The sequence below is a fragment of the Pieris napi genome, chromosome 6, assembly GCF_905475465.1.
Source record: "Pieris napi chromosome 6, ilPieNapi1.2, whole genome shotgun sequence".
Classification (NCBI taxonomy): Eukaryota; Metazoa; Arthropoda; class Insecta; order Lepidoptera; family Pieridae; genus Pieris; species Pieris napi.
Window position 1 is genome coordinate 8,853,038 of NC_062239.1, and position 20,809 is coordinate 8,873,846.

Sequence of the window (20,809 nt, forward strand, 5' to 3'; positions counted from 1 at the left end):
CATTATAGTCAATAAAGTTCAGTTTACATTTGAAAAATTTAATAAATAAATATTTATTATTATTCTCTTACATTAAGTGTAACATAAATTCTATTATTATTCGAATGTTGTTTTTAAATTATGTCCAATGCCATAGCATCTTCCGTGGGCAACTTCATACTGATAATTTTATGTCACGGTGCGCGCGCATCGTAAAATTTCACTCTCATCAATTTTTCATAACGCGCCTAAAGAAGTATAACTTCAAAAATGTATGGGTGTACACGTAAGAAGTGAAACTTATTTTTCGAAAAATGATCTACTATATGCAACTTTACAGAAATTGGTTAAATAAAGTTAAATTAGATAAAGTTGAACAAAAGGCTTTTATTATCATAGACTTTAATACAAATAATACAATTATTTCTTTTACCTTTTTACAACTAAGATTAATACAGAATTTCATTAATTGTTATATAATTATTACTATCATTGTTATATTTATTATATGTTTTTGTGATTAATAGCTTCGAATCTTTTCGAATCAACAGTGGTAGGGACAAGAAAAAGATGCGTGTAACGGAAAATGTGACGCGTAACCGAAAAATGTGACGGTAAATTTTATTTCAACGCCGATAAAAATCTTTCGTATATATAAGCATTTAAAAAATATATTGTTACGAAGCCGGGTCGACTACAATGTTTTTAGATTTTTCCACTACTTAGAGAACTTTTCAGCAGGCTGAAATGTGATTTCTGACCGTTTCAGGGGAGGGTCAATCACATATTAGAAAATCGTAATTTACATAATGTTACCCTAGTTTTCAGGAGCCTGAAAGATTTTTTCAGGCCGTTTCAGAGCACGTGTAGTCGAATGGAACACTTTTCAGGAAACCCGTTTTCAGGCACATTCAAGTGTAGAGATGAAGTAGTTTCCCTAAAAGATAACACAATGAAGAACGGGTACGACATGTATAGAGCTATCATTGAAGATGGTACAGTTAGTAAACAACGAGATATAGTTCAAGCAATACTGGAGGACTGTAAGGAAACCTTGACGAGGGAAGAAATGTCGAAAGCAAAGGGACTATTAAAAACATTTTCTGACATGTTTGCTACACACGATGGAGATCTAGGAAGGACAGGTGTAGTTAAACATCGAATTGAGACTGGAACCGAAGCACCTATACGTTTAAGACCGCGACGAGTACCTGTCGCATATGAAAAGAATATCGACAAGATGATTGCAGAAATGTCAAACCATAATGTTATTGAAGCATCTTCCAGCCCTTGGTGCTCTCCAGTAGTTTTAGTCAAGAAAAAGGATAACAGTTTAAGGTTCTGCGTCGACTACCGTCGTCTTAACGATATCACGAAGAAGGACAGTTATCCGTTACCTAGAATAGATGACACCTTGGATACCTTAAGTGGGGCAAAATGGTTTACAACTTTAGACTTGAAAAGTGGGTACTGGCAAGTGGAAATAGACCCAAGTCATAAAGAGAAAACAGCGTTCTCAACTGGTAAAGGACTATGGCAGTTTAAAGTTATGCCGTTTGGGCTTTGCAATGCACCTGCCACCTTTGAAAGACTAATGGAAAAAGTACTGTCAGGACTGATAGGAGAAGCCTGCTTAGTGTACTTGGATGATGTAGTCATCATTGGGAAGGATTTTGATGATCACATACGGAATCTGCAACGGGTGCTCTCCAGACTGCATAAAGCCAACCTGAAACTAAGTGCAAAGAAATGTTTATTTTTCAAAAGAGCAGTGAGCTACTTGGGTCACATTATATCAGAGGACGGAGTTCGAACAGACCCTGAGAAGATAGTTGCGGTGAAGGATTGGCCAGTACCTAAAGATAAAACTGAAGTCCGCGCTTTCTTAGGCTTATGTTCTTACTACCGAAGATTTGTGAAAAATTTCGCGGATATTGCAAAACCACTTCACAGACTCACCGAACAGAAGAGGAAATTCACATGGGATGGAGAGTGTGAAGATGCGTTTAATGAGCTCAAGAACCGACTGTGTGAGACTCCAATACTAGGCTATCCGGATCAAGATGGTGAATATGTGGTAGATACAGATGCCAGTGGAATTGGCATTGGAGGTGTACTATCACAAGTAAAAGGTGAGCACGAGCAAGTAATAGCCTACTTCAGCAAGTCATTGTCGAAACCAGAACGGAACTACTGTGTCACTCGGAGGGAACTACTGGCTGTTGTGAAGACGCTGCAGCACTTCAGTAAATACTTGCTAGGTCGCAAGTTCCGTCTTAGGACAGATCATGCTGCATTAAAATGGCTACTTCAGTTCAAGAATCCGGAAGGACAAGTGGCTCGATGGATCGAACAACTGCAAGAGTATGACTTTGCTACTGAACATCGCAAGGGCAGAGCCCACGGGAACGCAGATGCATTGTCTCGAAGGCCATGTGAGGAGGATTGCAAACATTGTACAAGACACGAAGGTAGAGAGGTAGCCCATGTAAGGATACTAAGGACAGACACCATTAGTCCAGATTGGTGTGGGAAATTAATTCAGGAAGAGCAACAACAAGATTCTGACATTAAACCAATTCTGGACTGGATGAAATCTTCAGCTATCAAGCCGCGGTGGAATGATGTTGCACCTACTAGCACCACGACCAAGAGTTACTGGGCTCAATGGGATAGCTTAGTTCTTCATAATGGAGTGTTATGTCGTAAATGGGAAAACACTCGAGGGGATGCATCTCATCTACAGTTAGTTGTGCCGAGATGCAAGGTTCGCAACATCTTGGAGATGTTTCATGATGGCTCATCGGGCGGACACTTAGGCGTAAAAAGGACTCTTCTGAAAATTAAAGAGAGATTTTATTGGATACATTGCCGTGAAGATGTTGAAGACTGGATTCGGAAATGTAAGGCTTGTGCAGCAGTCAAAGGCCCACAGACGAGGACTAGAGCTGGTATGAAGCAATACAATGTCGGAGCTCTATGGGAGAGGATAGCCGTTGACATAGCTGGACCATTTCCGTTAACAGAAAAAGGAAATAAGTACATCATGGTTGTTATGGATTACTTTACGAAGTGGCCCGAAGTGTTGGCTATTCCCAATCAAGAGGCAGTTACAGTAGCTGAGATACTTGTAAATGACGTATTCTCTAGATTCGGAGTACCCTTGGAGATTCACAGTGATCAGGGAAGAAATTTTGAGTCTTTATTGTTTCAAGAAGTATGCCGACTAATGGGAATTCATAAGACGCGGACTACTCCATATCACCCACAGTCAGATGGAATGGTGGAACGCTTTAATCAAACCTTGGAAAGGCACTTGGCAAAACTGGTAGACAGCCATCAAAAAGACTGGGACAAGTATATTCCATTATTTTTAATGTCATACCGGTCTGCGGTTCATGAAACCACGAATGTTACACCTGCTTTAGCCATGTTTGGGAGACAACTTAGATTACCAGCAGACATTGTAACGGGACGACCACCTGACACCCCGGAGAGTGTTACAGAATATGCTGCGGATTTGCGTAATAAACTGCATGAAATCCATGAACACGTACGAGCATCACAAAGCAAAATAAGTGGGACTACGAAGATTAGGTATGACAGAAAGACGAATCACATAGAATTTAAAGAAGGCTCGCAAGTATGGCTCCATAACCCAACAAAACGCAAAGGCAAATCACCAAAGCTTCAAGCTGACTGGGATGGTCCATACACGATAATCACGAAGATTAATGACGTTACTTACCGGATAAAGAAAATGAGTGGTTTAAGAAGCAAACCGAAAGTCGTTCACATAAATCGATTGGCTCCCTATAAAGGAAGTAATGATGCTCGGGACGAGCATGTCTAAGGAGGGGGTAGTGTTACGAAGCCGGGTCGACTACAATGTTTTTAGATTTTTCCACTACTTAGAGAACTTTTCAGCAGGCTGAAATGTGATTTCTGACCGTTTCAGGGGAGGGTCAATCACATATTAGAAAATCGTAATTTACATAATGTTACCCTAGTTTTCAGGAGCCTGAAAGATTTTTTCAGGCCGTTTCAGAGCACGTGTAGTCGAATGGAACACTTTTCAGGAAACCCGTTTTCAGGCGTTTTCAGGCCTGGTTATACCCCTTTGATGAAGGAATGTTCTAGAACGAATTTTCTAGGTGTGGGACAAGGACGGAACGATATGCGAGAGAGAGGGAAGATCGGAACCTTCTCGAAGCTAGACCGAGCACTCTAGAACGCCGTACGACAAGGACGGAGCAATGTGCGAAAGAGATAGCTAGTACGCACGTTCTAGAATTGTGCGATCGCTACTCAGTTGCGCCGCCGCCTAGAGAGTTCTCGAACATCGCTCCCAGGGATATATAAGCGAGCCGAAACGCGACCGATTAGTTCAGTTTTGAATGCGATACCAAGCGATAAACATCGAAGCGACAAAGTGCGAATATTGTGAAGACAAGTGAATACAAGTACTGTGTGAAGTGCGTGTATTAAAGTAATTAGTGACAGTATTTTGTGTGTGTATTTAGTGAATTTTTGTGCGTAAATTCCGTTTTTTAGTGTTAACAAATTCCTCGTTAATTTAATTAGAAAATAAACCCTTGAAGAAATCTACGGCGTTTCTATCCGATCCCCTAGCTCGTAACAATATTTATTAGTCAACAAACTTATTTTTAAACCCGTTTATTAAAATCATAATTGCTACACGTAGATATTTTTTAGAGCGTATTCTACAAAACGGCTCGTATTAATTACGATTTGTATATTGGATATAGAACTGATTCCTAATGATGATTTAATATGGTTGGGTTAAATTATGACTTCTGCGCGTCAAAAATTAAATACATTTTAACATAAGGATATCATATATACACCGAATGGTAGCCACCGCAAGCTTATCGCAAGTATAAAGCGTGTGTTTATGCCGATGGCTGGCCATGCGTCATACTCGTGTACGGGTGCTGCTTGTGGTGACTGGTCGTACTTGAATTCGTGTATGCGGCGATGTTGGTTATTTCGACTATGTGTTTGCGTGTTGTTCCCACGAGAATGTAAGTGCGTGCTCCTATTTCACCATGCCTCCTGCTGATAGAGGACAAGTATTTGTTTTTAATTTATGTTATTATTATTAATTACTTAAGATGTCATGTGAAACATGGTGTAATGGTTGCAGCTCATTACAAATGTTGTGAAAAAAAAACATGGCGATTAAAAAGAGTGGCGGAGAGTTTATTGCCAGTTCTTCTCTTCCGTCCTTGATTTGAGAACTGCCTTGCGATTCTGTAACTCACTTTTCGAACTCACACAGCGGTTTTCGCATCGGCGGTCGCTCTCAAATCAGTCGTGAAGCAGTCATTTTATGATTTGTCATTCTGATAAACAATAAACTACAAGCTCCCACCTTTTCAGAATGCCAAATCATAAAATGACTGCTTCACGACTGATTTGAGAGCGACCGCCGATGCGAAAACCGCTGTGTGAGTTCTAAAAGTGAGTTACAGAACCGCAGGGCTGGCACTAAATGTAAAGTTAAAAGCATTTCATATACATTTCTTTTCTTTTTTTTGACGATCATAAGTGTACAATGTGTTTATGATTAAATGATTTTTGAATTTGAATTTAAGCAAACTTTATATTAAGTGACAGTTGAGTGACAAGGGCTTAAGTACATTAGACCACGTCCTTCCAAATGTCAATTCCATGGCCAAACACATGATATTGATATCGCTGCCTCATGCTAGGAGTATCACACTTTTAAAAGGTTAAATTTACTTTTCCGAAAATGCCTTTGATTGGGATTAAACGTCGATTTAAACCATCTTCTACGCATGGTCCACCGTTTATGGAGATTAAACGACACACACAAAGAATAGGCTATCTCGCTCTTAAAACTTAATTACAAACATTGATGAAAATATTGATGTGGTTTAAGTTTTCATTTAGTTTTGTTTATTTCTGTTATTGTTATTTTTTATCTTTTTAGTTTTAGTTATTATTACTAATTTTTAATTTTTAGTTATTCTTATTATTTTTTTGTTTTGTTTTATTTTATTTTTATTTTGTGATTGTTTGTTTAATTCATTCCTTTGATAGATTTCTTATGTTCTAATGTAATTGATGTGTATGTGTGTTAAATTTGTGATGTCATATTTTCTTGTATTTTTTAGGCATACACATTGTTTTTGAATGTATAAATAAATAAATAAAATAAATATAATTTCAAGAGTTTAACTGAGGACTGACTTACTTCAAGCGATTTGCGCGCTTTACAGCTAGTATAAGCGACAAACTATTGGATTGAAAGATGAAATTAATGCTATCTCTATTTGTTTTTCTGTTATTTAGTCTGAAATGTATTCACTTTCAGATTCTACTTGTCATCACATAGAAGAGCGTTAACCAAATTCTTAGAATGCGTCAATTGGAACCGACCAGGTACAAATTTTAATGTTTTTTTTAAATAAAAGGTTCCCGTACGGACTGTATGAGAAAACTGTGACGTATCAATTATAACTAGGATTTTATCAAAACAATCCTTTCATGGAACTGATATTTCAAATTTGTCTTTCTATTTCAAAGATTCCTTATTTTAAAAATCGAATAAAATTACTAAAAGTTAAATTGATTTTTCAAATTTAGAATTTCAGTTAAAACCTCAAAAAGATTTCAGAACGTTTTATTTTGAAGCGGCCAGCATGTTAAAGCGTTAATTGTCTATGTCTAATCGCTATAACTATTAAGCAATAGTTTTTAATTTATTGTGTATTTATTTGGTCTGGTTTGATTTCAGGCGAGGTCCGCCAAGCACTATCTATGATGAAGCAATGGGCACCGATGGACGTGGAAGATGCCCTTGAACTGCTAACTCCAAAGTTTACTCACCCCGCTGTTAGGAAGTAAGTAAAATATGAATTTTAACTATGAAATTTAATTTAATACGTAAGACTATTTCCTCATTATAAAACAAATTACTTAAAGAATATATATATGACGCGTCAACGTCATTGTATTGTTTAATTATGTTTTGATTAAGCTCGTGTTTAGGTTTTGCACATACATTTAATGCCTGCCATTAGTACAATTGTGTTACCCACATTTTAATTTTGTCAAATACCCGCAAAAATAAAATCATTTTATGGAATTTATTTATATTTTTAGGTACGCGATATCAAGACTAAAACAAGCGCCCGATGAAGATTTGCTACTGTACTTATTGCAACTAGTACAAGCTCTGAAGTATGAAGACTTCCTAGAAATACATGAAGGTAAGTTAAAATTAATAGATATTGAAAATCAATACGTGTCATTGAACATATTATACTTATTATATGGATCGATAGTAGACAATTAAGCTTATGAAATAAACCAAGGGGTAAAATATAATAACCTACCTTCGTTTTTAGGTTTTATTTAAACTACCTTATGATATTGTGCAATACTTTTTTGAGCCATGCGTGACTGCATCAAGTGGGATGCATATGTCTATTTATATAAAAAGGAAATAAACTCAATTTAAACCTTTTTACAATTTGTATGTCCGCAAAGCAGTTAGAAAATATTTTTTAATAAAATAGTTATATTTATATAGACGAAAAGTAGCTTATATCCAAAGGAAGTATAAATGTTGTAATCGTATAAACTATGTGTATTTGTATGTCATGATACCTAATTATTTATAAATATGTAATTAGTTTCATACTGTGAACTTTATTTTTGGTCGTTCCCGCCACTTGACCTGTCTATAACAAAATGTAGCAAATGTCCGTTCCACGGCTCCATCCCTGTACGAATTAATTTGAACAATGAGTCATGCCAATGGTTTTTTCAAAGAAAGTTAAAAACAGATATTGCAGAAATTACAGATATTAAAGTACGGCCTCCGGCAAACGTGTGACGTCACGCTTCGAGTCGGCGCTCGCGTTCATGATTCGGCAAAGCAGTTACTCTTTAGAACTTTGGAAATTATGACCCGATTTCGATGATAGTTAAAAAAACCTTTTAGATCCGGGCCTCAGATACCTATATCCTCGTGATTATTTGCTTTTTAATATGAAAGTAGATGGTCAGCCTTGTGTGCCTGAAACACGCGGTCGACTTTTTGGGTCTAGGGCATGCCGGTTTACTCCGAGCGAGTGTTTAATGCGCACTTAGAATGAAAGTCCATTGATGCACAGCCGGGGATCGAACCTACCTCAGGGATGAGAGTCGCATGCTGAAGCCACTAAACCAATTCTCCTCTATGAAGTATATATTTTCGCGAGCGCATTAAACTACTTTTATAAAAATCATTTTATTGGTGTGACTCATTAAACCTTAAAGGTTTTCCAATAAGCCTTTATAACTGTTTCCTACAATGTATATCAATAATATTTAGTATTATCTATTATTATATATATGTATGTGTTCAGAATACGTCCGTGTATGTGGCAAGGATGTTGCGATGTACTCGGATGGGGAAGGAAAGCCACAACAACGGGCTAGTCAAACTACTTTGCTCTCTGCCTCGGGTAAGGCTTATATATTTGTTTTAAACAAAAACGACTGGGACTTTTGAGATCTAGAAGATAATTAAAAATTAGTCAAGTTTAATCATTGTTAATAATCAATTAAAATGTGCTAGTAGCTTTGAATTTAATATTTATGTACCTGATAGACACAAGTTTCACTTAACAATGTTAAAGTATGAACTAAACACTTTCAATAGATCATATTTAATATATGTTAATGTATTGTATAGATTCATAAAATGCTGACAGAACACTCGCGTTCTGTAGCGTTCCTTTTCTCTATGAAACCATAAACGTGACAAAAGAACAATGAGTCCGTTATTATATATGATTGCAAAACCATAAAGAATTTGAAATCCAATTGTACTGTAATACCATCCGAGTTACTTATACAATTGTATCAAAAAAATATTGACAGAGGCTTAGAGATGAAACAGCTTCAAGGATAAGGACCTGTTTATAAAATATATTTATTAACAGGCTAATAAATTGCACACATTATTATGACAGCGAATTCAAAGCTACAAGCCATCTCTATAAAGGTCATCAATACAAACTTTTACGCTAATTACTACTATTATCATAATAATATTAATATCACCACTCCTCGTAAAGTATCTCGTAAATATATTTTCTCTGCATAAGGGAGCGTTCAAGTAGGTATTACGTGAGGCAATTTTTGGAGCTTATTAACACACACACACACACACACACACACACCCTCCCATATAACGCGCCGTAACGTTTTTCTGTACCCAAGTATAGTCAAACGTTTCGTTATCACCTAGGGACTCTTTATACCTAAAAGTTACCATTATGTGGTGTAAAGTACTGGCAAGTCGAAAATAATATTAAAAATAACGTCTAATTCAATCCCCGCCCCGCATCGTCACATTTTACAAAAGGACCCCCTCCCCCCCAAAATTCGTTACGTAATACTTGAACGCTCCCTAAGGCAGCTGACAGACCTATATTGCCTACAGTTGAAAAACCTACAAAACAGTTTTTACCATAGCTTATAAATTAATATTAAAATAAACTTGTTGTAGCTGTGCGCTGTAACTTCCAGTAGCGATACAGATTCCGAGAATTGTCTATGAAATATTGATGTAGTTCTTACAATATCCGTAGCGCTGATGTCGTCACAAAAAACTCAACATTAATGTCGATTGAAGTCCCCTATTGGAAGTTACAGAGTGCTAGCGCAGTATTTGAAATATCGCTTATAATTCGAGTTATATACACTCATGTTTTTTTAATTATGCAATAATTTCGGAAAAACACAACAGAGGAACTTATTTTGTTCAGAAACTGTTTACATATAAACACGATATGTAAATTTTATAACTTATTTGCATATTTATTGGTATACAAAATCCTTTAGTCGCATATCCTTGGTGATTTAATTATCTTAAAACCAGGTCCTATTCAATCTTTGGTATTGTATGATTGCATTTTCTGTACATGTTATACTTATTTTGTATATTTATGCAAGTCAGGTTATCTGCCTAAAGGCCTACAGAATGTATACTACTAGTGCTCATTCGTTTCTTTCTGATAAATTATCTTTATGCTGTGATGGAAAGAGACATCAGTGGATTAGTAAAATGTATGTAATAGGACTGATTTAGTTTTTATTAAGGTATTAGGGCACAATACAGACTTGCCTTTCAATACGGGACGTCCGATACTATAATATTAGAGTATTTTATAATCGTGTGTATGTATTAACAGTAGGTATGTCTGCTGAGATGTCAACATCGATGACAAGCAGACAATCAGATGGCGGTGACGAAAGCGTGATTTCAGAGACAGGCACGTCGGAGACACTCGACAATAATACAGACTTTAAGTAAGAATATGTTTTGCTTATTTATAGATAGTAGCTTGAGTCTATGACTCTTAGGGTCGATTCGACCAAACTTCAATTTATACACGAGTAACTATACCAAGAATAATCTATTCCATGATTTTAATCTCGAGTAAATCCATAGTCGTTTGTCCACGTTATCGATAGGATAATTGTGCTAGGAATAACAATACGCGAATAGCAAGAGAATGGTGAACGAAAATAAAACTCGGCAAATAAATGTTGTTCTACAACGGGACAGTGTAAGAGCATACATCATGTCAACTCGATTTTGCCGTATTATAGTGTGAAAAAGTAGCTTTTAACAAGTGTCAAACGACAACAAAAAGTTTTTATTTCTTGTTTGTTTGAGGCTTTCGTCTAAAAAAGAACTTCTGTTGAGCCCAGTTGAATTTCATTCTAATATTATAGAAAATAAAAAATCTAAAAACAAATAAATAAATAATAAATTGTTTAAACGTTTCATTATACAATGCTAGACTATTAATTTAGTGCGTTGCGTTGACTTGAAATTAAAACACAGAATACATATTTGTGAAATGATAGAAATCAGCTGATTGGACTGACTGACGCCATTAAATTATTCTAGGAATAGCTGTTATTCCGTGCGTAACGGCGGTATAGTAGCAATTCCCGAATAAGCCCACTATTCTTAGAATTTGTAGTTGGTAAAACGTAAAATTGATTTACTCTCGATTAACTGACGATTTATTCTAAGATTAAGATTTACTCTTGTTTGGTCGAATCGACCCTTAAACCTCTACGACTGTGTCTGTCACGAACATATTTTTGTGTCTACGTGCGCATTTAACACTCACTTGTAAGGCAAAATAAATACATTTTGGGGAAACTGGTATGCCTTAGATCGACGGCGTCAGGCACAGAAGGCTAATAGCTTTAGGCATAACTTTTTTTTAGTTTAATAAAAATAACTATCTACTATAATAAAAAATAGGAGTTGATCGTATAGGGGTGAAAATTAGGGGTTGTATGTATTTTTGTATGCTGTGTCATAAAAAATTAAAAAAAAAATTGCCTAAAAAATAGAAACAATTTTTTTTTTACATCCCTCATCACTTAGGGATTTGAAAGATAAATAGTAGCCGATTCTCAGACTTACTGAAGATGCATAAAAAATTTCATAAGAATCGGTCATGCCGTTTGGGAGAAGTATGGGAACGAACATTGTGACACGAGAATTTTATATATTAGAAGATATATCTCTTACAATCGGACAGTTTTGTCTTTATAAATTCGACCCAGGAAAATATGATATACGTGTTGACTTGTTAGAGTGCTTCAATATTTTCATTGGAAGCAATTAAAATAGCTCTTTGTTTCCAGTGAAAATCCGGAACCAGAAGAACAAAGTCTTGCCAGTTTTCTGATCAGTCGTGCCTGTAACAACCTGGTGCTAGCCAATTACCTCTACTGGTATTTGCTGATTGAGTGCTCGGATACTGAATCAGGCCCACGCGATATGCCAACAAGGGGGATGTATCTTGCTGTTATGAGGAGCTTCTCACAACAACTTGCTAAAGGTATGCTAACATTTCTGGATATTTATTTCCATAATATGTTTAACTCGTACATTCCTGAGTAATTGTACAATATCTGTACGATTATGTACAAAGCCCAGATCAGGAGTATTTATTTATTTATTCAGAAGATTCACAGCACAATAGAGATATAGATGTTTATATATATATATATACCATTATGGGCCAATTACAAATCTTCACATATAGTTTTTTTTTATACAACAAGAACGTAAACATGCCAAATATTCTTAGTTTGTAATACAAAAAAAAAACAGAATGTTAATCTAAATCTAGGGAGAAATAACATAGAATTTTAATAATTGAAGCTTATATAAAATATCTTCAATTTTATGAATGTAAAATGTGTCATATATATGTTAACGTAAAATTTTAAACACCGTTAGATTGTAATCTATTTCGCGAGATTATAAACTGTCGAAAGATTGTGAACCTCAGCTTACTGCTTACAATTTAACGTATTATTATTCGGTAAATTGTACTACACTAACTTAGTTATCATTCAAACTTCTTTGGTCAATTACAGATTAATTTTACTTTCCAACAATTTCATATAACTACCGAATAATAATACGTTAAATTGTAAGCATTTCGTTGAGGTTCACAATCTTTCGACAATTTATAATCTCGCAAGATAGATTACAATCTAACGGTGTTTACGATTTTACGGTGACATATATAAAAAATATGTATTTTAAAGCTATAGATAATGTTATATTCCATGTTTATATTTTTGATGATCCCCAGTTGAGTAAAACGCCACAAATGTTAAATACTTTAACAAAAATATTTATAAAATAATATATTCTTTAAACAGTTATTGTAATTAAGATAAAGCTATGTACTATTTTATTTATAGTTGCATTTATAGGGCAGACTTAAACTGACGAACATACCTTTACGTAATTCCTTTAAAAATAATCATGGTCTTTACTTAATTATAAATTAAAAAATATTTATCTTTATACACAGGTAACACAGATTACCAGCGTGTACGAAATTTCCTCGCACGACAGCAGGTGTTCATAGATAAGCTCGTAAAGTTAGTAAAAAGTGTGGCCAGAGAAAGTGGCAACCGGAATCGAAAAGCTGAACGATTGCAACACTTGCTCGCTGACCCGGATGCGTTCAAGTTTAATTTTGCTAACTTTGAACCGATGCCGTTCCCACTGGATCCCACTGTTACAATAAAGGTAAAAAATATAAAAAAAGGGTGCGTGTACTTATGTACGCGCGTAAGAAGTTATACTTCTTTGGAATTATTAAAAATAGTTTTGATTGCATGCAAATAATTAATTACAATTACAAATCAAAGACTGGAAAAGGAGTCATTATAGTCAATAAAGTTCAGTTTACATTTGAAAAATTAAATAAATATTTATTATTATTCTCTTACATTAAGTGTAAGCATAAATTCTATTATTATTCGAATGTTGTTTTTAAATTATGTCCTATGCCGTAGCATCTTCCGTGGGCAACTTCATTCTGTTAATTTTGTGTCACGGTGCGCGCGAATCGTAAAATTTCACTCTCATCAATTTTTCATAACGCGCCTAAAGAAGTATAACTTCAAAAATATGCTACACTGATTGATGTTAATAACCGGTCAAAATTAAGCTATAAATAACCGGATATCGTAGGTCCGGTGGGCGAAAGCAATGCAATGTTCTTTAGACGATATAAAATATTGTAATAAAGCAAAAACACGTTTTAAGTATATTCTAATTATTTTTTAAATAAAATTTAATTAAATTAATTTTTAAGGGTATAGTAGCCAAAAAGGCTAGCCTTTTCAAATCGGCTCTAATGCCGTGTAAGCTAACTTTCCTAACGTCAGAAGGGAGCGAGTACGAAGCCATATTCAAACACGGAGATGATCTACGTCAGGACCAACTTATTCTTCAGATGATTACCCTAATGGATAAATTGCTTAGGAGGTAAGAACTAAGGTCACACATTACGGCGTTCTAGAATATTCTGACTGGCTTCGAGAAGGATCTTTTCTCTCTCATGCGCATCATTCCTTCCTTATCCTAGACCAGATTACTCTAGAATGTTCTTTTACTAAAGCGGTATAACCCGTCCTGGAAACGCCTAAAAATGTGTTTATAAATAATGATCAAATGTTTCAACTTCCTGAAAACGAAGGTTATGTAACTTCTAATTTTCTAGTAAGTGATAGAGCCTCTCTTGAAATGGTCATAAACCACATCACCTTCCTGAAAACGTCACTAATATGAGGAAAATCCTTTTTAAAATCATTCAACTGGTTTTCGTACAACTTTGTTGTATTTAATATTCAACTACCGTCATTGACATATTTTAATGGTTCGCAAAGAGATTTTTATGTTAAAGATTGTTTCTTATTTCATCCAATCAAATTACACATTTGTTAAAAATTCTTACACTTGATTCGATAATTTCTATATATTTTGATATTTTCGTCGTAGTAAATAATTTATGAATATTTTTTTAGAGAGAATCTAGACCTAAAACTTACACCATACAAAGTATTAGCAACAAGTTCGAAGCACGGATTCTTACAATTCATTGAATCTGTGACGGTAGCTGAAGCTCTCGCTAGTGAGGGTAGTATACAAAACTTTTTCCGCAAACATAATCCCTGCGAAGGCGCTCAGTATGGCATCAGACCTGACACGATGGACACGTATATACGGAGTTGCGCGGGTTATTGTGTTATTACGTATCTGTTGGGTAAGTTTATATAATGTATAGTGTGATTTCTAAGGCCTGCAAACCTTCTTGAGTTATTCTTAAGTGAAAATAAACCTATTTTAATGCAATTTTTGGTAGAAATTATATCGATTAAGATGTCGATAGTTTGGATTCATCGAAAGAACTGGCTAATTTTTTTTTTCATTTTGGTATTTTTTCTTCTAACTTATTTTTGTTTCAGGTGTCGGTGATCGTCATCTGGATAACCTACTCCTTACAAAATCGGGGGCTCTCTTCCATATAGACTTTGGTTATATTCTCGGTCGGGATCCAAAGCCGCTACCACCACCTATGAAACTTAGTAAAGAAATGGTTGAAGCTATGGGTGGTGTCCATTCAGAACATTACCATGAGTTCCGAAAACAATGTTATACAGCATTTTTACATTTGCGCAGGTAAACGATGCTAATGTGTCGTGGTTTTATGGGATACAAATAAAATATATCACTATACTAGCTGTTCCACGCTTCGCTGTGGCACATTGTGATTGAATGGTTGAGAAATGAGTAACAAAACAAAGACACAACACATTTCATATAAGTTTAATTTTGAATACTTGTGGAAAAAAATAAAGAAAAAAAAATAGATAAAAACAATCCTTGATGCGGATTATATATCATGCTAAAATTTGTGTGAACTTTTTGAGTTTTTGAAGCGTACACAAACCAATATTAATTATAACATTTATATATACATATATATATATATATGTAACACAATCCGTTGTAGTATAGTATTAATAAAAAAAAAATTAAAACTCCTTTATTTGTTTAAAAGCTACTACAAAGGTTATTCAAAATTCTTGGCATAGCTGCTAACTTCACGCATATTCTATTTCTTTTTACTTTAGATTGTCTTATTCCCATCTCTGCTGGTTTATAAAGAATTCGTTAGTGGGCAACTTCATACTGATAATTTTGTGTCACGGGGCGCGCGCATCGTAAAATTTCACTCTCATCAATTTTTTATAGCGCCTAAAGTATAACTTCAAAAACGTTCTAATGTTACATGTAGATAAATAAGTAATAAATCATTTTACAGACACGCAAACCTGATGCTCAATCTATTCTCGCTTATGGTGGATGCGTCAGTGCCGGATATCGCGCTTGAGCCTGACAAAGCTGTCAAGAAAGTTCAGGATAAACTACGGCAAGTACTCTCTAATAATAATATAACCTTTTTTGAAATACCAGTCTGTTTTCATGATGAGGAATTCGGTGAGACGGCAAATAATGAAAATAAAATGCCTCGTCAAATTTATATTTTTTATAAACTTTCTTGTTTTATCCTTTGGTAAAATCTAACCAGATAAAATATTCAAGAGAGCTGAAAACTCATTCGTGCATCTCTATCTTTACTATAATTAATTAATCATCTTTCCGATATCAAACAATTCATATTCAAATCAAAATATAATTAATACAACACTTATGAACGTCAGAAAAAAATACTTCTAAATTTATATTTACTGACAGTTCTCTATTCAAAGGCGTAGAACGGGCAAGAAGAACTGGCTCTCTATCTATCTCCGAAACACTGCGTTAGTCTTTGAAATCGCCCAGGATTTTTTTACAGTGAATGCCATCAAATTTTATTTTAAAAAGTAATAAAAAAAAGATCGATCGTTTCAAGTTGTCGTCTTGACAAGCGCTAAGTTTAACGTACAATAAATTTAACGTACAAACTTGTAAAATATTTGCTCTTTGGTTAAGTCAATTTATTCAGTTTTACATAAAGTACATCTTAATTACATTGTAAACTCTTTATAACGAAAAATCTCTATAACGTAAAAAACCACCCAATACCCGTACATTAATTCTTCACGCCCTATAACGAATAAAATGCCCGGTCCCTTGAAATTCGTTATAAAGAGTTTACACTGTATATCATTAATAATTTAAGGGATATAAAAAATATACAATGTCTGTAATATATTTTGTATATTTCAGGTTGGATCTGGGCGACGAGGAAGCCGTACATTATCTTCAGAACTTATTGGACATGTCTGTTACAGCTGTAATGGCGGCTTTAGTCGAACACTTCCACAAGTTTGCGCAATATTGGCGCAAATAGATTTCATTCATTTTAATAAATAGTACGACTGATTGATTACTTAACACTGCAATGTTTTACAATAACTACAATCTCAAATTACGTATTAAAAAGATGAAAAGTTTTCCGGAATGGCTGGTTCGATATTAATGTATTATCATGGAAAGGCTAATTTAACATGATATGGGCCTAATCAATGCTTTGTCAAAAAAACAATTTATTTAGAAATACTTAAAAAGCAAACAGTAATCAAATATAAATAATAAAAACATACACTTATAAATATTTTGTTATAATGTTTTACTTATTAGGGAGTGTTCAAGTATTACGTAACGCAATTTTTAGAGATTATTTTTCCGACCCAAATATCGGCCAATAGAATTGCACCATTCGACGTCACGTGGTACAACCTACATGGTATTATACTGATAATTTTTTGTGAAAATTTTCTCTGGTCGTTGCTTCAAGAAAAGTATTAAGTAGTTGTTTTATTTCATTATGAAATTCTTATTTGTTAACTGTACATTTCGTCTCATGGTGCAATTCTATTGGCCGACATTTGGGTCGGAAAAATAATCCCCCGAATACCACACGAGCTTCAAAATTATCGGGCATTTCCCTCAAGGTTCCCTGCAAACAAATATAGTCGTCATGACGACTATATTAATTGTTTGCAACGAACCTATCGGGAAATACCCGATAATTTTGAAGCTCTTGTGGTATTATAAGTGATTATTGACCTCCCTCCCCTATGTAACTCGCCGTAACGTTTTTCAGTACCCAAGTATAGTAAAACGTTTCGTGACCACCTAGTGACTCTTCAGTTACTATTATGTGGTGTAAGTCGAAAATAATATTAACAATAATGTGTAATTCAATCCCCGCCCCGCATCGTAACGTTTTACAAAAGGACCCCTCCCTCCCCCTCCCAAAACGTACGTTACGTAATACTTGAACGCTCCCTTACCTCTGGTTCCATTTCTTGAAATTTCAAGTTAGAGTTAGGAAACATTGGAAAAGGTGCCGTTAATAAATGTTATGGCGTTTCCTTGTCCTGTCTTTTTGTATTTATAAAACGCAATAAACAAATACCAGCTGGATTTTTATTGATTTATACTGCTCTTCATATTGTAATGATATAGTTCTGATTCATAATTTGTAACACTGTTGGAGTACTCTACATTTCAGCACTCTTTGTTTTAAGCAATAAATGTGAGTAAAAAATATTTTTTAAATATACTATAATAATATAAGATAATTTTCTACTGTGATAATGGAAATATATATTTTCAAATAATTAAAAATTTGTTCTTTTCTCTATAAATACCAATTATATGTACATCTAAATTTTAAATCTTAATTTTAACTGATTCATTGCTTAAACATTTGCAGCCATAACATCACTACCACTTGATACACAATCGCTGGCAATGAATATCTTACTGTTTGTAATAGTTTGTACCACCTCACAAGCAGCAATTTCTGCATATGTTACTCCACCAATAATATACACCAATACTGTCCTTGGCTTTATATTAATTCCTCCATTCATTTTACTGTCACTTTTTAATATTTTCAAAATTGTCTTTGCATCTTTACAACTAAGTTCCAAATTATTTAATGACAAATTCGATAATTTCTCATTTAATGTCTCCATTCCTATTTTCTGTTTATCAATAACAGCACCCCCAACTTTTAAATCATTTAATGGAGATAGTTTGTTTAGTACTTCAAGAAGAGATTCAGATGTCAATAAAGTATTACACAAAGCAGCAACTAATGGAATATAACTACCATTAAAGACATACCCAGGAGAATTTTCAGATTCATTTTGTGGTAGTTGCTTGAGTTTATTTGCAGTATTCTGAAATGCAGTCTGCCATTTGGGTAATCTCTCACTTAGGTTACTTAAATGGCTAATATTGAGAGATAATTTGGGACTAGATGGCTGCACTAACAGTCCAGCACTAATTAAATTATTAAAAACATACAAAAACTTATATCCAAAAGCTAATAAGTATTTACTCACTAATGAATTGTATTCATCATAAGACAGACCTTGGGTTAAACTTAACAAACACATAAGACGTAAGCTATTATAGACATGAATATCCGTTCCAAAATGCTCATCTACATATTATGTATAATTTCCTTTCTTATTTCGATTGTTTAACATTTCACATTCTGTTTGTGTCAAATTCTCAAATTTATTATTCATTTCTGCTATAATTGTTTCACAAGCTAATACATGGTTAACTAAATTATGTTTAAATAGCGTAACCTGTTGTAATTTTGTAGTGACATAATCTTTCATTTCTTGAATACCTAAAGCTTTAATGTCCTCATTTTTTAAGAGCTTTGCTTTAGAACTTAACACACTTAAAACTTCTGAGAAGTGTCTATGTTTTATTTCCCCATATAAGGTGTCAGTGAAACTATCTAATGTTATAACAGTTTTTTTATCAGATTTTTCCTCCGTTGTGAAGTTTACCTTACCTTTCTTTATTTTTGTTTCCTTAACATTAAGATCTAATTGTCCACAGTTAATACTAAATATCTCATTTAAAAGGCCAGTGTATGTGGCAGGTGTCAGCAAACTAGATGCATAGTCTTGATCTCTATCCATAATAATTAATGACCCAAAATCTTGATTTTTATCTACATTTATGAAATCTCTTTGATAACTTTCTTTATATACTTCCAAAACATCCAAAACACTTGATGAAACTTTACCAAGAGATAAAATACACTTAGGTTGGCCTGTTACATGAAACAAACTCCACAATGACATAGCAATACTACTCAACAGTGACTGATTTTGCTCAACAAAAACTTGCTTGTAAAGAAAAGGTAATTCTAAACTTAACAATTGGTCATCTAAATTAAATAGTTCCCAGGAAAATGAATGTAGTTGAACAATATCATATAAGCCTTTGCTTTCAAGTATAGAGTCATATGTAGACATAGTTTTAGGGACTATGATAATGTGAAAACACTTGGTTTCCGAAAGAGATGGATTTAGGCTCAGTACTGAAGCTATCTGGTCTAGTACACATTTATACTTCTGAATACATGCAGGTATTAAGTATGCTCTTTTAGTATTGGCTGTTGCACCTAGTTGTGGATCCATTTTGTAGATTTTATCCACCCCATGTTGTCTGAAATATAATAAAAATTTAAATATATAATGTTTACATTTTGTACTCAGTAGCAATATATTGGCTTTCATGCTAAGTCCAAAAGCTAGAGCCAGTGCAAATGCTACAGGTAGCTCTTACCTAAGCCAAGTAACTCCACAAATCCTTTCTAAAGGCTTTATAAGCATTGGATCAATAATAAAATCTATTTTATTTCCACATGTAGACAAAATACATTCTAGTTTGTGCTGAGAAACGAGGCTTAGAGAAGCCAATTTCAAGGATAATGGATGATCCATTATTAAAAGTATACATATAGTGATTAATTTATCATTCTAATGGAACTTATAATATTATGAATTATTATTTATTTATTAATATCAGATTCTATATTTCCATGTAGGTTTCTTTTATATCTGACGTCTCACGGTCTCTCCGCTCACGTCTGACAATTTTTCCATAGACATGATTGGCGATTGCAGAGTGCAGACACCATCAGTGTTGCCAACTTAATTTTAACGAACCCACCAATTTTGCCGTCGCAACCCACCAGAAAACCACTAAAATCCACACTAACTAATAAAATAAATGTAAGTGTGTTTGTTTATTTATCCTTTTTTCACGCCGAAAGGAAATATAGGATCGATGTGATTTTTATGTCCGCAGATAGGAGGGGGTTAGGCAAGCAGCCGGCGAGCACTATTTTTTTGTTTTTACCGCGGGAAACACATGTTTTACTGAAGTAAACAGTAGTCTATGGACTATGTCACTCTTTACTTTAGATGGATAGCATACAGCTAGGATATATTTTTTGACAATAAAAGAACAATATTGTAAATTGAATTATAAAATTCGTTTATTTTCATTACAAAAAAACTTATAGAAGACATACAAAATCGTTAAAAATCATCTTCAGCAGAGTCGGATTCCTCTGCACCTTATGATTTTAAGTACATTTCTTTCGTTCCTATTTTC

At 34.3% G+C, this 20,809-nt stretch overlaps 3 protein-coding genes across 6 annotated transcripts in view; 1 reads left to right on the forward strand and 2 right to left on the reverse strand.

Annotated features, from left to right (window-relative positions):
- LOC125050637 (phosphatidylinositol 3-kinase catalytic subunit type 3) overlaps positions 1–17,020 on the forward strand; it is a 28,527-nt gene extending 11,507 nt beyond the window's left edge. For 2 of the 4 annotated variants that reach the window (XM_047650607.1, XM_047650606.1), the window contains exons 6-17: positions 6,341–6,408; positions 6,764–6,869; positions 7,132–7,238; positions 8,382–8,480; positions 10,215–10,332; positions 11,695–11,891; positions 12,882–13,102; positions 13,674–13,846; positions 14,386–14,624; positions 14,827–15,040; positions 15,687–15,794; positions 16,595–17,019. In XM_047650607.1, the coding sequence (XP_047506563.1) occupies positions 6,341–6,408; positions 6,764–6,869; positions 7,132–7,238; positions 8,382–8,480; positions 10,215–10,332; positions 11,695–11,891; positions 12,882–13,102; positions 13,674–13,846; positions 14,386–14,624; positions 14,827–15,040; positions 15,687–15,794; positions 16,595–16,718 (1,774 nt within the window). In that variant the 3' untranslated portion in view covers positions 16,719–17,019. Of the gene's footprint in view, positions 1–6,340; positions 6,409–6,763; positions 6,870–7,131; positions 7,239–8,381; positions 8,481–10,214; positions 10,333–11,694; positions 11,892–12,881; positions 13,103–13,673; positions 13,847–14,385; positions 14,625–14,826; positions 15,041–15,686; positions 15,795–16,594 lie in introns of all 4 variants that reach the window. The other 2 variants (XM_047650603.1, XM_047650604.1) reach the window with 2 other exon arrangements.
- A 929-nt stretch (positions 17,021–17,949) lies between these two features.
- On the reverse strand, positions 17,950–18,780 carry LOC125050649 (vacuolar protein sorting-associated protein 33B-like). Its single transcript, XM_047650621.1, has one exon. It carries the CDS (start codon positions 18,778–18,780, stop codon positions 18,076–18,078), a length of 705 nt encoding a protein of 234 aa, XP_047506577.1. The 3' UTR covers positions 17,950–18,075.
- A 54-nt stretch (positions 18,781–18,834) lies between these two features.
- On the reverse strand, positions 18,835–20,234 carry LOC125050645 (vacuolar protein sorting-associated protein 33B-like). The gene is made up of 2 exons (XM_047650614.1): positions 19,976–20,234; positions 18,835–19,855 (listed from the first exon to the last, which is right to left on the reverse strand). Exons 1-2 carry the CDS (start codon positions 20,131–20,133, stop codon positions 18,835–18,837), a joined length of 1,179 nt encoding a protein of 392 aa, XP_047506570.1. The 5' UTR covers positions 20,134–20,234.
- Between the last annotated feature and the right edge of the window lie 575 nt (positions 20,235–20,809).